This window comes from Candidozyma auris, chromosome 2 (assembly GCF_003013715.1).
Source record: "Candidozyma auris chromosome 2, complete sequence".
In the NCBI taxonomy this organism is placed as follows: domain Eukaryota; kingdom Fungi; phylum Ascomycota; class Pichiomycetes; order Serinales; family Metschnikowiaceae; genus Candidozyma; species Candidozyma auris.
The window spans coordinates 1,901,536-1,918,461 of NC_072813.1; the positions used below are offsets into that span (position 1 = coordinate 1,901,536).

Sequence of the window (16,926 nt, forward strand, 5' to 3'; positions counted from 1 at the left end):
TTTTTTTTTTTTTTTTTGGTGTCTCCAGCTTGTCTTTTGCCGTTCGGTTCCCATTCGCTGAATTGCCTACCACTTCCGATCGGACCTTTTTTTTTCATGGAGTCCCTCATCAGATGTGTATTACACCTCCGGCAGCGAGCTTTCGGGGGTTCTGGCCTGCATGGTGGCGGCATCGCACACCCAGTATCAACGATTTTGGTCTCGTGCACGTGCTGTGGATCACGTGATGTGCCTCCCTTCCCACACAATGGCCTTTTCCTCGTCTACCACCTTTGATTCTTCCCGTCTGTGCATTCCAAAGCCCTTGTCAATGTACTCCAGTGTGGCTTCTACAATAGCATGCACAATATCCCACGTTGATGATTTGCCTAGGGGTATTGTTGTGGGTGTCCATTCCGAGGGTGCCTCAAGCGGCGCTAGCCTGTTATGGGATATGACTTGCGTGAAAACCGCAGTGCTGTGTGCAAAATCCACTGTGAATTTTTCAATTACTGTTTCATCCAATCACCTTAGGCAGCTGTTGGTCTAGATCTGGGTCAAAGCAGCGGCAGATAGAGGAGGGTCTGCGGCGAAATCGATGAAGGGAAAACGTTAGGACAGGTGAAAGTTGATGATGAGGTAAAAAAAAAACGGTAAAAGCACTGTGGAGATGCAAAGAGGCACCCCAATTGCCGGGAACTTCAATTGCTAGGCTTCAAAAAAAATCCTATTACAGAACGTCAAATTGTGAACCAATTCACATTCTCGTCGTATTCGTATCACAGCGATCATCATGGGTCTACAGATCTTGCTGCCTTCCCCAATTGCCTCTGTCCATTGTCAATCGGGTGAAAAATCTAGATTTCGCAGCCATTGCCCATGGTGAAAAAAAAATAAATCCCCCACGGCGAGATGAAATCCTCACAGCAGCATCGCAGTAACTCTCAACTTGTACCCGTTTTCTCTCCAGGCGGTCCTGTGCAGATTCACGACAATACCTTTTACGTGCCTTTGCTGGCTGAAAATGGTCGAGTTGTAGAGTGGAGCAACACAATAGGTGGTGTTGCGTGGGCCTCGGCTCTAGGCCTTGATCCCTCAATGGCTGCAAAAGATTCATGGGACAAGAGTTGTTTCTGCATATATTCAAAATGGACCGATATGGAGACGTAGGTAATTTTTCAGTGTCCCATTTCAGTCCCATTTCAGTGGTGGTTCAACTTTCTCATCCTGGGATCAAGAACGCCCGATTGGGAAGGTGTGAATGGCCCACGCTGCCAGGGTCAGAATTCTGGCTTTGGTTGCCTCGGTCATGTCGGTAGTTTCTGGCAAGGGGACCTTATGGGAGCCCAATCCTTTTTTTTTGCCCTCTTTTTGGCCTCGTAAAGCTGCTTGGAGAAAGTACGAGGAAGTCAGGGAGTCTGTTTTCAGGCAACCAATTGGAACTTGCGTAGGATGTAGCTACAATCCTCCATAAAGAAGAAGGACTCCCAATTCCACCGTACATACCCATTTAAGCGTCTACTCTTACTCAAATGCTTTACTCTTTACTTTGTTGTGAGACTCTGCAACCGAAATATCATCAAGATGTAAGCAGAGATTCGACAAATCGTTGTACAATTGACCGTTAGACCCGAGTCTGTTGATGGCCCACTTGAGAGCACAGGGAGACTTCCTTGCTTACATAACGAGCTCTGGTCACCCAGTTTCCATGTTGCTTGAAGAAGTTGGACTGGCAATAAGAACTCTTGCTCATTTATTCCCCTAGCAGTTTACATGAGAATCTTTGTACTTGCCTGCGGTGATGTGCTCAGGATGCCCAACAGCCAAACCGTGAAGCTTTGGAACTAATCCAAGCCTTCGATTGAAAGCATTTGATGTAACCGTCCTATGTTATTCAATTCAGGGATTATTCTCTGACACTACGGGAGCGTTCTGCGGTTTTTAGTTTTTGGTGGTCTCAGCCAAATGGCTGCGAAATTTCAAACCGCCATCAAAATTCGATAATAATTCTATACAACACAAGATGCAATAGAGAAGACTATATTCAGTGATTTAAAGCCGTTTACACAGTTGGATTAGTCAACTGGACCCAAATCTGCTGCAACATCCTAAGGGGCCCCAACAGACTCAGCCTAATAGGCAACAATGGTCCATGGGAACTCACACATACTTTCTCAACTGGGGATTACATCTTTTTATTCTTTCTTCACTCACTATTTAGAACCCTCACAGCTCTTATCGATAATCATATTTTGATATCATCTATCGTGTTTTGGTGAAAGTTGTACACAAACGTCGTAAACGTGGAACAAGGGGGGAAAGTTCTCTTAATTCTCTATTGGATGGACTTCATTAACAATCTGACATGTTTACACAAGTTTGCCAATTTTTGATAGCTCTCTTCCTATTTATTATGGTATAATCATTGACCTGAGGACACTACTGTTTGCGCGCTAATGTCCACACAATTAATTTGCAGCCATTTTCCTGAGCCAATTGAATGAGATCGAGGCGTCGATAATCGATTAAAAAATTAATGGGATTCAATTCACAACGCATTCTTCTGAAGTTTACCAGCATCTATTCTTTATCACCCAGATATGTTGGAAACTTTTCATGTATCTCTTTTGCAACTGCCTACTCGATTGCTGTCGCACCACAATTTGCTACGTAGCCAGTCCATCCGAACAAGCACGAATAATGTGAGACTCAAAACTTGCTAAAGCCCGTAAATCTTGAGAAGAATGCATGTGTCGCCATAAAAATCCCCTCTCCTGTGTCAAATCGTTGAAATACACGATCCGGTTTCTCCTGATCTCTCTGCTCACGTGATCTTACATAGATCATTCTTTGTTAATCCCTTGCTTCGGAGTATACAACTGCCATTGCAACACTGGTGTTAACATACTTATCAACCAACTTCTCGAAGAATAAGGCACTTTTTGACAAAATAGTCTCGCAATTGCAAGACGCTACTACTTATACACCAGTTTCTTCCACGAATCGACCTAATTCGCCAGCTCAAAGTGCGGCCGTACAAGAGAACTTCAACAACCAAAAAGCATATCATCGGCACCGATCCTGGTCTGCCACAGCTTGACGAAGACAAAAAAGGCTACGAAATGACCAGCAAACCTAATGCCCAACCAGGCACCGGGCCTGGACTGAACGACGATGTTGTCGAAATTGACAGCAGCGACTATGAGATGTTAGAGAAGTCAAACATAGCCATTGGCGGCTCCGACGCTGATAACTTGTCTGATGCCCTGGAAACTGAGCCTAGAGACATGGATGACGACAATATGGGCATGGATGATGACGATATCGAGGAAATCACCCCTCCTACTCTTAGACAACCCGAACTTACGAAAAGACCAGGTCACCCCCTGTTGATCCCAGCCACACAGTTCGACAATTTGGCGACAAGTATAATGAAGCCCCTTCCAGACTATCCGGTCAAGGATGAGACGTACAATGTTTGGGAAATCAAGGACTGGAACGCAATAAGGAAGGAGGATAAGATACGCGGACCCCAGTTCGAATGCGGCGGCTTCACATGGAATATTCTATTATTCCCCAGGGGCAACAATGATTTGATATCGATGTATATGGAGCCACATCCACCAAAAGATGCCGAGGGAAATGTTGATCCAAAGTGGTATGTGTGTGCCCAATTCGGCTTTGACTTGTGGAATCCCAACCACCCGGAGTGTCATCATGCGATGGGATCTCATCACAGATTCAACAAAAATGAAACTGATTGGGGGTTTTCATCTTTTATTTCAGGAAGAGATCTTTTGAATGCTGCCAAGTACGGAAGGGCTTATCCTTTGATGGACAAGAATCTGTTCAACATTACTGCATACGTCCGTGTGATAGATGATTCCTCAACAGGTGTTTTGTGGCATAACTGGGTAAATTACGACTCAAAAGCTGAAACTGGTTATGTTGGTCTCAACAACCAGGGAGCCACTTGTTATCTCAATTCTCTCCTTCAATCATACTACACCACCAAGATCTTCAGAGATTTGGTGAATCAAATTCCCACAGAAGCCACAAGTGAAACTAAGAGCAAAGCAGTTCCATTAGCCTTGCAAAAGATATTCTACCTTTTGCAACTGTCGAGCGAGCCTGTTGGTACTATGGAATTGACAAAGTCTTTTGGCTGGGACTCCTCAGATGCATTCACTCAACATGACATCCAAGAGCTCAATCGTGTTTTGATGGACAAGCTCGAAATGGCAATGAAAGGCACGAAAATTGAAAACAAGCTCAACGATGTCTTTGTTGGCAAAATGAAATCTTATATCAAATGCGTCAATGTCCCTTACGAGTCTTCGAGAGAGGAGGACTTTTGGGATATTCAATTAAATGTCCGTGGCTTTAGAACACTTGAGGAATCCTTTAAGAATTATATCGAAATCGAAATGTTGGATGGTGAAAACAAGTATCAGGCAGGCGATCAGTATGGATATCAGGACGCCAAGAAGGGTGTTGTGTTCCGTTCCTTTCCCCCTGTCCTCCATCTTCAATTGAAAAGATTCGAGTATGACTTCATGGTAGATGATCTTGTCAAGATTGATGACTACTATGAATTTCCTGATGTTGTTGACCTTAGACCTTTTCTTGATGATGACTTGCCCGATGAAGTGAAGAATCAAAACTGGAGATACAAACTCCATGGAGTATTAGTTCATCAAGGAAGTATCTCAAATGGTCATTACTACGGTTTGATTAAACCGGAAGCTCACGAAGACTTATGGTTACGCTTTGACGACGACAAGGTTTGGAAAGCAACACCAACTCAAGTCTTTCAAGAAAATTACGGCGCCTCTGAATTGCCTCAAGCGCACCTCAGACAACTCACACGCAACGAGCAAAACGAGTACTTAATTAGACGAGCTACTTCAGCTTACATGTTGGTGTACTACCGTGAGTCTGAGTTGGATAAAATCTTGCCCCCTCAAAATTCTTTAGCACCCACACCAACGCACGTTGCTGAGCAGATAAGAAAGGAGCAAGAGGAGTTTGAGAAGGCGGAGACAGCTAATCGTGAAGCATTGTTTTACATGCATGTGAAGATCGTTACTGTGAAAAATTTTGTTTACTATAACGGTTTCGACACTTACCCTGACCCCACAGACCCACGTCTCTTTGATGAGAACGTCTTCAACGAACATGCATATCCGCTCTCTATAAAAGTCAAGAAGGATGCACCTTTCTCTGACCTCTATGCGCTTGTGGCTGAAAAGTTAGGATACGATGTACCCAAATCTGGCAGAACTGCCGAGGCTGCAGTATCGGTTGACGATGTTTCATCTAATTGGCCTTTCCAACTCCTCTGTGTTAGCCACCGTAACAACAGAACCAATAGACCAGATGCAGCAGTTCCTGAGCTGCTTTTTGAGGCCACGGTGAGCCAAGTATACACACAATGTTTCAAGCGTCGCTATGAGGAGATGGTATTCTTTGTGGATGAGCCTACAAGGCAATTACAAAGTATCGACGCACCTACTAAGTTAATCTCACCGGAACAATTTGACTTCGAATCAGCTGCGCACCGAATTCTCACGAACAAGTCCGTCAAAACTTTGGACCATAGCTCTTCAAACTTAATTCGAATCTTCATCAAATATTTTGATCCTGTTAGTGATGAAGCACGCGGACTTTCATATGCTGTTGTTGCATCAGATTCAAAGGTTGATCTGTTGACTCCGATAATAAACAAGGTACTTCAATTCGATCCTGAAACACCCTTAACATACTTCGAAGAGGTCTCCCACACTAGCATCGAGCCTATCATTGAGACCATCTCTTTCGAAAAGAATGAGTTAGGAACTGGTGATGTTTTGACAGTCCAGCTTGCTGATACAGAGAGTGCCACTTTTGGTAAACGTTTCGCAAATGCCAAGGACTATTATGAGTTTTTGTATACAAGGCTTCACATACATATCAAGCCCTTCAAAGCAAACGAAGAGGAGGAGGACAGCGACTTTGTTGCCGAGGATGACGCTAGTGGTCAAGAGAGAAAGGATGATCAGGATCAAGCCTCTAAGGCCGAAGTCGCCGATATCGAATTGGCTAAAGAAATGAGTAAGTCAGCAGACTTATGGGTGCTGACTCAGTACTCCTACCCACAGTTGGCTAAAGCGGTTGCTGAACAGCTTGGCGACTCTGTGGACCCAGCCAAGTTGCGTTTATTCGTGGTGAACAACCAAGGGGTAAGGTTTCCATTGCTGTCAAGCCACTCACTTTCGCAAGTCTTTACTAAGCAGGTGTCGGTCTCGACAATCACTAATTTTGAATATGAGATCCTAAACATCACATTGAAGGAGTATGAAAATTTGAAGTCAGTAAAAATCTTTTGGATGAATACAATTCAACAGTTCCAATTGTTTGATTTGTTAGTGCCTAAGACAAGTACTGTTGCAGATTTGGTGACAAAGTTGATACACAAGCTTTCTGTCCCACCAAAGCTTTGGAGCAACTTACTTGTTTGGGCGGGCCAAGATAGCAAATACAGCGATTTAGTGAAGTTTGACAGGGAAATCAGTGATCTTCCTGAGGGTACCGAGCTCTACTGTGGTTATTTCCCAGCTGAGGTCGAAATTCTTGTCAGCAACGATATGTTTAAACGCTTTGACGAAAAATACATCGCAAAAGACGACATCGAAGACGAACTTCTTAGAGATGAGTTTGAGAAGGCTCAGAAGTTATCAAAGCAGTTGAACATCATTCCCGCTTTTCATTTCCATAAAAACCCAGCGTACTGCCACGGCAAGCCTTTTATCTTTGCAGCTTTTCCAGGTGAACCCTTCGAAGAAACCAAACTCAGATTACGCAAGAAGCTTGGACTTGGCGCTCAGGCATTTGAAAAAGTTCGCATTGCTCTCACAGACGCCAATGACAAGGGCCGGTACCTTGACAGCGACAAACCAAACTTGGAGCTCTTCAAAGAGATTACTCAGTTCGATAGCCCTACATCCCTCGCACTCGACCATCCTGATAGAAACCCACGTCGCCAAAATCCCTTTGGAAAAGGTATTTCCATAAGGTAATGAAGGATCTTCAGTGAGAAGTTGTTTCGAATATACGACTATGTGTTGAATTACACTGTTCTCTGTTTCTTCGAGCGTCTTTTGAGCTCTTCTTCTCTCATGTCCGTCGAGCTTATTTTCCCTTTCCAATTATCTTGCTCACCTCCGTCACTGCCAAGTACGTCCACAGACAAAACCTCTAATTCAGAGAATCCTTGTTTACGCCTGTAGTCATTGACAAAAGTAGCACCCTTGCGAGTTTCTTCGCTAATCACCAATGCATCAATATCTCGCACGAACCCCGTAGGACCACATACATCATCTATCTGGTAAATGGAAAATGTCACCGATTCGGGTAGAATCTCCTTCAAATACTTTGTCACAGCACCAAGTCTTCGATCCAACAGCTCCATCACCTCCGCAAATTTCTTCTTCAGTAGCATCTGTTGCCCAGTGATTCCTACGATAAGGTGCTTCAGAGTAGCAAACGCAGCAGCCAGCAACAAGATCTTGTGCCCGTCATGAAGGTGGTCAAATGTTCCGCCAACAGCACTCACTGGGAACTGATGCTCACTGAAAGACTGGAAGTCAGGAGGCTGACGATTATCTATCTCAGTCTCTATAGCTCTAGTTTTGTCTGCAACCACACCGTTTCCAGACTCAGAAGCCGGAACAAAAGCAAAATCCCAATCCAGGCGCAAGCTATTCACAAGCACATTTATGCCAAATGTGAAGGGAAACATTTGTTCGTTGGCACAACTACGGAGAGATCCGTAAACGCTGGAGAGGATATAGTTGAGCTCTTTGGTCTGTTTCACACGTTGCGTTACCAAGACATCAATGCCGGGAAGCGATGGAGGCAATTGGTTAAGCACAGCTTGAAAGAAATCGCTGTAGTTTTTGGTAGCTGGGTCATCGATCACTAGCACGGTGGAGTAGCCCATCGTTGATAATCTGGGGAACTTTGGGTAGCATTATATTTCGCACTATATGGCCCAACCCAAGTTTGGCTGCGAAAAGGTTCTTTCGAATAGAAGCTACAGGGACATCAGAAGTCGTAACTATGTTCATTATTATATCTATTTACAGGCATTGTAGATTCTCCATTGATGTGCTTTGAGCTTCTCAGCTGCATCGGAGACTTCAGGGTCTAATTGAATGAATGTCTTTAACGCCAACATCAACTTCTTCAGCTTCTCATCTAGATCTCTGTCCTTCAACTTTCTATAAACGTACCGGACAGAATCTTCAACGGCCGTGGCATTGGCAATGTTCTTGCGCGGGTCATAAAGTTCTTTGGGCACATAGAACAAGATTCCTGATCCAAGAATCTTCTTGTGTACCTCTAATGCATTTTCGTGGTTGTCTGGAGCGTCAGTCCATGTGGCACTCTTGATGTGCTTAATGAGGCCGTCGTAAGACTCAACAAATTTGTTCAGCATAAGCGACTGTCTATTCTTGTGCAAACCATACTCTCTTGATTCCGCCACCATTATACATCTCATGAGTGTTGTTAAGGAATCGAGCACATCGTGAAGTTGCTCAGTGGTAAGCGATGACTTCGGCGTATTGTTGGGCACTTTCCTTCTGCGGTTGCTGACAGTTCCTTTGTGGAGGTTTTTGTCGTTGTAAGCATAGAGGTCCCTCTTGAGAACAGCAAAAACTGAGTCGAAAGTCTTTTCACGGGGCTTGAGAGACTTCGATAAATTGGAAGCAGGAGAAACTATGGCCGCCAAAAGCTCAGTGACGAACCTGGCAGGCACGTTCCGCTTAGGGAAATTTTCATCGATTTTATAAATGAAATTTTCCACCAACATCACATCCACGACAGATGATTCGTGGCGTCCAGTCAAGCTCATTTTCTCGTTGAAAGAAAGCTTGTTGAACTCTCCAGAATCTTCGGAGGCGGACCCATCTCCCAATAGGCATTCTTTCACGACGAACTTGTCATTCTCATCCCGTACCCTTGTCAAGTCTGGGTACTGGGATTTAGGAAGGGCACCACAAGTCAATCCCTCAGCTGTACAGCGTTTCAAGTCCGTACGACTGATATAAATGCCTCCCCATTTGGTCAAAGCATACCACATAGCTAGATAGAACTCCTTTACGGCCCCAATTTTTGAAAGCGACTCAAAGGCAAGTGCCAACAAGAAAGTGTTCACTCCAATGCCTTTTTCTAATGAAATATGTTGCAGCAGCGGCAACTTTTTTCCAAACTTTCCCTCCAGGTTGACATACGTCTGGTGCATGAGCAACTTGTGTACGTCAGAAAACTTTGGCCTCGAAAAGTCCACCAACCGCTTCCTTTTATTTGAGAATATGGCTCTAGTTTTGTTATTTGAAAAAGGGGGAGGAGGAAAAACTACTAATGGGTTCACCTCATCTCTCGACAACTCCTTGACATGAGTCAGGGGGCGGTCCTTTTCAGGAACTTCAGCATCGTCGACTCTTTCATCGGTGCGTCTCTTAATATCACTCGCAGGTACAATAATTTTGGTTTCGTGATTTTCCAATGCAAAATGCAACATCAGCTCCACCTCCGGGCACCACATTTTCAAGAATTCAAGCCCGTGAAGCATGTATTGATAATGGGAGCCAGATTTTGCAGTGACAGCGGTACCAGAAAAATTGTTAATGAAGCACAGCAAGAAAGTTGTGGCAAAGACGGGATCTATATCCATCAACACTTCGCTGATTTCTTTTCTATAATTTTCTAACTTCTCTGGATTAGCCTCGGCCTCTTCTTTTGTAGGTGGTACAGGTGGCATGGCCAGAGCTCTAACCTTCTCATAGACATTCACAGCGGTCTCCACAAGCTCTGCCTGAGCAGCAAAAAGCTGTTTTGTACGCTCAGAAGCGGAAATGTCCGGAGCAGACTTGATGCGAGTGACTTCGTTTTGGATGTAGTGCTTTCTTCCGTTCAAAAAGATCGTGAACGTTTGACAATCTGGCCACACCGTTTTTGAATCTTCTGCAGTCTCAAAGAAATCCAATGCAAGCTGCTGGCCATTGCTAAAACATTTCATAAGAACCAGCAAGCAAGCATTGAACACTTGCACCAGTGGCCGTTTCACTCTGCTGTATATTTGGAGAATCTCTTGGGCTTTAGAATGCGAAACACCATCCCAGCTATAGTTCTTTGCCAACCCATCAAAGTAAAGAACGTGGGTCTGTTCATTCAAGGGAATCATCCAGCGTTTTCTATCGTGAAGAGCCTTCAGAGCCATATCGACTTTTCCATGTTCCATACACCACTGGATCACAGCGTTCAGCGCCACCACTGCATTCCCCCGGCCCAAGTGACAGAGTTCCATGGCTCTGACAGTGTTCTGATCCCTCTCAAGCAATTTGAGTGTTTCCTCAGTTATTTTAAATGGGTCCAAGAGTACTTCCGGCGTGATTCCAAGAAGATGAAGAATAAGCTTCGGAGGGATCTTTTTCTTGCTTATACGCTTGATCTCCATAAGACTCTCAAAAATGGCTAATGACTTATCTGAAGCCACATTCAAGTCAGAAGGTCGAAGCTTCTCCAAATCTATGGGCTGAGCAGACAGACGCCGTTTCAACAAGGCAGAGTCATACTTTGCTCGAAGTAAAAGAAGTGCTTTCTGTGGACTAAGCGTATTTTTGGCGGCATCAGCAGCTACACGGCGGTTCTTTCGTTGAAGATTTGCCGCAGCCTGCTGGGGAGTCACTTCCTGGATCTCTCCTGTGTTGATGAAATGCTGAAGCTTTGCACGAATATTCGACGTGTTTCGCCTCGCGGGCATCGACGCCCAGCGTCGGATATGTAGCATTTGAGACCTGTAATGGTAGTGGTACTGAAGTAGTAGGTGGAAAAGTGCTACTTTGGTGATGATCTTCGCTAGCTGTCACACTGTATGCAGTTTACAATTGTAAAGATGCCCGTAGGATCATGCTTAGTTCAGAAGTACTTGGATAATTAAGTGATACTACAATGAATTAAGCCACAAAGAGAGTCAATTGTAGCAAAGAATAGTGTAGTCTTGTTTTCTCTGGGACGTCTTCCTTTGAAACACCTGCAGAATCTATATACCTTGTGGCTGCGAAAACAGTAATCATGGAGAGGGCAGGGGCGAGAAAAGTGCAACTATAGAGAATTTCGAGTATTTATACAGTCAGCATAGTCGTTGTAGTCATTGATTAAAAAAAACGTATACTGCCTATTACATTTTCGTCTTCACATAACGCTACACTCCACTACTCTTGTTGTAGTCTACTGCATACGCCTAAAACATCTCTCGCAGCCAACTACCACTTCCTCAGCATGGACCAACGACAGCTGTGGCAAGAGCTCAGAAGAGAAATCGAAAAGCATGTGGCCCGTGTCGACAGGAGTAATATAAAGCATTTAGCTGTCAATCTTCTTCAGCTAAACTGTGTACGTGGTAGAGGTCTTCTTGCAAGAGCGATCTTAGCCAACGTCCTCAATGAGCCTGACAAGCACGCTGTGTACGCTCTGTTGGTGTGTGTGCTCAATTCCAAGCTACCTCAGATTGGAGAAGTTGTGGGTGCTCGAACAGTGGCGCTTTGGAAGCAATTGTACATGAAGAACGATAGCACGAAGATCTTTAGAGTGATGCTCTTCTTGTGCGAATTGGTCAAACAGAGAGTGATGGAGGACGTTGTTGTATTGCAAATCTTACAGGTTTTGCTCGAGGAGTCTGTCACGGACGATTCGATACACTTGGCCTCGTATGCGCTAGAAAGCATGACTCCCTACTTAGAAACACATTCGAAAGCATCCGCTAACTTACTATATGATCAGCTCCGACTAATGCTTCAGGAGGGCAATCTCAAAGATAAGCCACGCAGTGATATTCAGTATTTGCTTGAATATCGCCGCAGACGTCACCGCTACGTTGTGGAGCCTGAACTCGACTTGATTGATGAAGCAGAGAAAACCCCACACTACATTGACCTTGTAGACCTTCAAGACACAGCCACTAAGCTTAATTATTTCGCTGAAGACCCAGAATTTGACGTTACAGAGGGAACTTATGCTGAATTTAGGCGACAGATTTTTGAAGAAGATCTGACGAAAGAAGAGCCGCAAGAAAAAGATGACCAACCACAAATCATAAAGGATATGACAGACCAAGCGCTCGTGCAACATCAAAAAACGATATACTTGACTGTTATGTCTAGCATGTCTGCAGATGAAGCCGTCCACAAGCTTCTTCGAGTAAGACAGAAACAGAAGCTAGAGCAAGGAGTGTTGGTGGACATGATAATCAAGTGCTGTGCACAGGAGAAGACATACTCCAAATATTTTGGGGTCATCGGGGAGAAAATGAGCGGTATGAGTGACTCTTGGAATAAGACATTCACAGAACAATATCAACAGAAATATGGTACCTGCTATCAATACGAGGGATCCCAGCTACGGAACATGGGCAAGTTTTTTGGCCACTTGATAGCCTCAGACAGCTTGCGGCCACAAGACACCTTGGGGTACGTAGAGTTGACAGAAGCAGCAACAAATAGTGCTAGTCGAGTGTTCATCAAGTTCCTTTTTCAGGAACTCGTGGAGGAGATGGGGGTGAACGAGGTGAAGCGCATGATTCAGGATCCCGAAGTCAAACCGGCATTGCGAGGCATGTTTCCTGTTGTAGACATTGACAGCAATGACTCAGGCCACATAATGTTCTCGATAAACTACTTTACTGCAATTGGATTAGGAGTGTTGACGGAGGAAATGAGACTGGTTCTCAAGAATTTGCCTGAAGCCCGTGGGCGCCTGAGAAGCAACTCTGCAAGCTCATACTCAAGCTCAGCATCATATAGTAGATCTGAGCTGTACTCACGGTCACCGTCAAGGTCACCGTCAAGGTCGCCGTCAAGGTCGCCGTCAAGGTCGCCGTCAAGGTCGCCGTCAAGGACCCCCTCTAGATCGGGATCGAGAAGTCCTCTGCGATAGGCATAGGTGAGGTGGCATATAAGAAGTTGCAAATTTTGTTTGATTGTGGAGGTAATCTCAAGAATACACTGAAGAACTAAACTGTTGCCTACGTGGAATGAATGCTGGCAGAGGATCCTGCTCTTGAGAAGCTTGAAGAGTATGGACATCGTATCTCTTTCATCACACTCTCATCTCTCTTAAACAATAGCACGCTTGCCGTTTGCTGCGAACAAAACGCAGGGCTCACCATCTAGAGGAAGCGAACATAACAGCGCCAGGAAACTGCAGCAACGGAATTTTAAGAATGAAGATGCCAGCAACTCTTAATTCAAAAACGCTGTCACAAAAAGCTAAAGCTATCTCCACCTAAACGAATTTCGCTTACATACCTCGGATTATTCGGAGCTTCGATATTAGCGGCAGCAAGCAATTCGCAGCCATTCAGTTGCAGCAAGCTTGATAGTCAGTTAGAGGTACCTACAAAAGGTAGCTTCTCAAGCATGGTTGATAAAAAAAAAAAATGAAAAAAAAAAAAAAAATCAAAGAAGTGAACAAAAACACTTGCACTACTGACATTGCAAATTCCATCTGTTATTTGACGGTTTCGTCCTTACACCAAATGTGAGACATGCGCCCGCGGCTAATGCAAAGAAAAGTAGCGCACTGAGGGTAAGCGTAAGAAGACGATGCACATACAAAGAAGAAGTCGGCAATAAAGGATGCTCGAAACAAGAGTGTCCAAATTCGTCTCCTTCAAAGTTGCTTGACTTTTTATTTTTTTTTATTCCCTTCGTGTGACCATCCGCTGAGCCGTGCCTTCAGCGGTTCCCGAGATTTCCCGGTGCCGGATCCACCCTAGAGACAGACTTTTGATGGCGTTATGGTGGTGTGAAAAATGCTCGTCTCTGATTGGATGAAGGCTATACGAAGTGGGTTTCTTGAATTATCTACACGGGAAGAATCGCTTACCACTCTTCCCGCTCATATGTCTACATTTTCTTTTTTTGTGAACGTTGATCTCGTGTTTTGTCCGCCGTTATCACCGTCTTCACGTCACGTGCCTCAGGCCACTGGCAAAAGTTTTTCCGGCCAATGGCAGCCCGCGGAAAATCAGCTTCCTGCTTATTGGCGCCTCTGCAAAACTCACGGCAATAAAGAGAAAAAACCAAGCACTGTCCCTATATATAGTGCCGGTGAGTCGCTCCACATTTCTCGTCTTTTTTTTTTTCTTCATCTCCATCAATAAAAACATATTTATTATAAACAATGCCAGCTAAGTTCGAAAAGGGTTCTGAGAAGAAGGGTGCTAACCTTTTCAAGACAAGATGTTTGCAATGCCACACCGTTGAGAAGGGTGGCCCAAACAAGGTTGGTCCTAACTTGCATGGTGTTTTCGGCAGACAGTCGGGTCAGGCTGAAGGTTTCTCTTACACCGACGCCAACAAAAAGAAGGGTGTCGTCTGGACCGAACAAACCATGTCTGACTACCTTGAAAACCCAAAGAAGTACATTCCAGGTACCAAGATGGCCTTTGGTGGTTTGAAGAAGCCAAAGGACAGAAACGACTTGATCACCTACTTGGTCAAGGCCTGCAAGGACTAAGTATACCTGAACGCCAAAATCTTGCATCCGTCTCTAGACACTGCTGGCGGGGGGGCTTTATGCTACAATGACGAGGACTCCGTCAAGCCATCTGTTCCGTTCATCTGTATATATTAATTGCATTTGTTATTTTGCCTGTTCGTACCAAACATTTGATGTATCTGTTGCAGCTCCAGCTGCTCTGTTCAGCCTTGTAGTCACCTGTCTTATACCCTCTGGATGTCGAAGGCCACATCCGTTACACTCACCTCTTCCCCTTGCTTATCGTCATAGTCATACCATTCCTTGTCTTCCAAATCGACCTCCTCAAACTTCGTCCCCAGCTCCTCTCCCACACAGTGCCACTGGCCCTCGGGAATGAACTCTACAAAGTCAATGCCTCGAGCATCGATCTCAAGCAAGTTCGTCCACTTATTGCTATTTGCGGCCTCCACACTGTCTTTTGTTCTTTCAATCAGCGCCAGATGCTCGTGTTTACAAGATTTGCACCTAAACACGAAGCTTGCTTCTCCACGAGATCCGCTGATGTCATGCTTTTCGAACCTGTTGATCGTTACTGGCTTATCGTGAACTTCTCGACACTTCGTGCACTCGATGCGGAACGTGTACTCGAAGTGAGACTCTGGCGTGTCCACGGGTTCAAGAGCCGTGACACCAGAAAGCTCAGCTTTCATTTTGAGGTAAAACTTGACCATTTCGAACTAGTAGTTTGTGGGATGAAGATAGTGTGATGATGAACCCTTGATGGGCTGCTCTGCTGTGGTGCACGGGTGTACTCTCTGATGCCACCAAGCCTCAACATATGATGATATAGAGGGAGCCCAAAGCGACGTGTCCATGAACAATATTGAAAGTCGGTACTTTACCCGCTTGCATTTGTTGTTGTAGATGGAAAAGGGTTGCAGAATCCATCGAAGACCGTGCACGTGATCACGCATCACGCGTACACATACTTAACAGATCGCCAGGGACCCGAATTTCCACTCCACCACTACCATGAGCTTGAATGATATACAAGTCCCTGTAGAGGTGGATCCTAACGAAGACACAGAATGGAACGACATTCTTCGTGCTAAGGGCATAATTCCAGAAAAACCCAAAGACCCAACGGAGGAGTTGGAAGAAGCTTTAGAACAAGCAGTGAAAGCTCAGCATGAAAACCGTCTCGAGACCAAAAACTTGAATGAGCTCGCAGAGCTCGAAGACGAAGAAGACGAAGAGTTCTTGGAAATCTACAAGCAAAAGAGATTTGAGGAGCTCCAACAATTGCAGCGAAAACTGAAGTTTGGGTCCGTACAGCATGTTACGAAGCCAGAATACGCAGACGAAGTGACAAAGGCTTCCGAAGATTGCTTTGTGCTTCTCCATATGCTGGCTCAACTGGCTGTTCAGTCGCGGCTTTTAGGACTGATCTTTGTGGAATTGGCCAGGAAATTTCCCGAGATCAAGTTTTGCGAGATCCCCGCCAACAGGTGTGTTGAAAACTATCCTGAGCTGAATTGTCCCACATTGATCATATACCACAAACAACAAATTGCGAAGCAGTTTGTCACGTTAACGCAATTAGGTGGCAGCGACTGTAAGCTGAGAGATATTGAAAAGGTTCTTGTGGAAGTAGGAGCGGTGAAAGACGCAGACGAGCGTCTTGAAATAAACCAGAATGACGAGGATTTGGAGGAACTGAGAAGAACGAGATTTGTGAAGAAGAGCGTCAGGGGACCTGGCATCAGCAATAACGGCGACGATGATGACGATGATTTCTACGACTAGGCTGCCATGAGCGTATATATATAAGGGAAATACGAGGTGAAGCTAGATGTGCCTGAGTGTACAAGAAGAGGACGAAAACGTAAAAAATGAGGTTCGACAGTATGCCATAGAATTGGATTCGGGAGTTATTGCTGGTTCTCCATGCAAAAGACGTCAAGATATCAAGATCCTTATAGAGTTTCCTTCTACAGAGGTTGATAAAAAAGATATTCCCGGACTGCTGATGAAGTATGTTTCCAGCTCAAACCGCAGACTTTGAAACCCATGAAAGTGAAAATGAATAACGGAGAATGGAACTGATGTGGCCTATACCTTTCACTAAATAGCACAACGGAGCTTTGACTATCTTTGGCACGAGGCGAAACCTTGCATCGCTTGAGTTATACATTTTATCAGATTCCATTTACACACGTATGAATACGCGTATCATTACACGCTAATTACTCATTAGGTTGCAAACTTTCTCACATCTCGTTACGCTATATTCGACCGATTTCTGTGAATATCAATGGCCTAATTGCCCCTATCACGTCAAAACGATGAAAAGTCACCTGTACAACTGATTACAAATGTTCAATACATTTAAAAGCTCCCCTCATTTAGTTTCTCTACTAG

At 44.7% G+C, this 16,926-nt stretch overlaps 7 protein-coding genes across 7 annotated transcripts; 4 read left to right on the forward strand and 3 right to left on the reverse strand. All coding sequences in view use genetic code 12, as the record gives it.

Moving 5' to 3' along the window:
* Positions 1 to 3,101: 3,101 nt before the first annotated feature.
* CJI96_0002331 (ubiquitin-specific protease UBP15) lies at positions 3,102 to 7,037 on the forward strand (the record flags this gene model as incomplete). Its single annotated transcript, XM_029035846.2, has 1 exon — positions 3,102 to 7,037. The coding sequence occupies one exon, from the start codon at positions 3,102 to 3,104 to the stop codon at positions 7,035 to 7,037; it is 3,936 nt and encodes a 1,311-aa protein (XP_028891088.2).
* A 50-nt stretch (positions 7,038 to 7,087) lies between these two features.
* Positions 7,088 to 7,960, reverse strand: CJI96_0002332 (putative pantetheine-phosphate adenylyltransferase; the record flags this gene model as incomplete). Its single annotated transcript, XM_029035847.2, has 1 exon — positions 7,088 to 7,960. One exon carries the CDS (start codon positions 7,958 to 7,960, stop codon positions 7,088 to 7,090), a length of 873 nt encoding a protein of 290 aa, XP_028891089.2.
* Positions 7,961 to 8,095: 135 nt separating this feature from the next.
* On the reverse strand, positions 8,096 to 10,813 carry CJI96_0002333 (uncharacterized protein; the record flags this gene model as incomplete). Its single annotated transcript, XM_029035848.2, has 1 exon — positions 8,096 to 10,813. One exon carries the CDS (start codon positions 10,811 to 10,813, stop codon positions 8,096 to 8,098), a length of 2,718 nt encoding a protein of 905 aa, XP_028891090.2.
* A 491-nt stretch (positions 10,814 to 11,304) lies between these two features.
* On the forward strand, positions 11,305 to 12,957 carry CWC22 (U2-type spliceosomal complex subunit CWC22; the record flags this gene model as incomplete). The annotated part of the gene is made up of 1 exon (XM_029035849.2): positions 11,305 to 12,957. The coding sequence occupies one exon, from the start codon at positions 11,305 to 11,307 to the stop codon at positions 12,955 to 12,957; it is 1,653 nt and encodes a 550-aa protein (XP_028891091.2).
* A 1,248-nt stretch (positions 12,958 to 14,205) lies between these two features.
* CYC1 (cytochrome c) lies at positions 14,206 to 14,541 on the forward strand (the record flags this gene model as incomplete). Its single annotated transcript, XM_029035850.1, has 1 exon — positions 14,206 to 14,541. One exon carries the CDS (start codon positions 14,206 to 14,208, stop codon positions 14,539 to 14,541), a length of 336 nt encoding a protein of 111 aa, XP_028891092.1.
* Positions 14,542 to 14,747: 206 nt separating this feature from the next.
* CJI96_0002336 (uncharacterized protein) lies at positions 14,748 to 15,236 on the reverse strand (the record flags this gene model as incomplete). The annotated part of the gene is made up of 1 exon (XM_029035851.2): positions 14,748 to 15,236. The coding sequence occupies one exon, from the start codon at positions 15,234 to 15,236 to the stop codon at positions 14,748 to 14,750; it is 489 nt and encodes a 162-aa protein (XP_028891093.2).
* Positions 15,237 to 15,537: 301 nt separating this feature from the next.
* On the forward strand, positions 15,538 to 16,311 carry CJI96_0002337 (uncharacterized protein; the record flags this gene model as incomplete). Its single annotated transcript, XM_029035852.2, has 1 exon — positions 15,538 to 16,311. The coding sequence occupies one exon, from the start codon at positions 15,538 to 15,540 to the stop codon at positions 16,309 to 16,311; it is 774 nt and encodes a 257-aa protein (XP_028891094.1).
* Between the last annotated feature and the right edge of the window lie 615 nt (positions 16,312 to 16,926).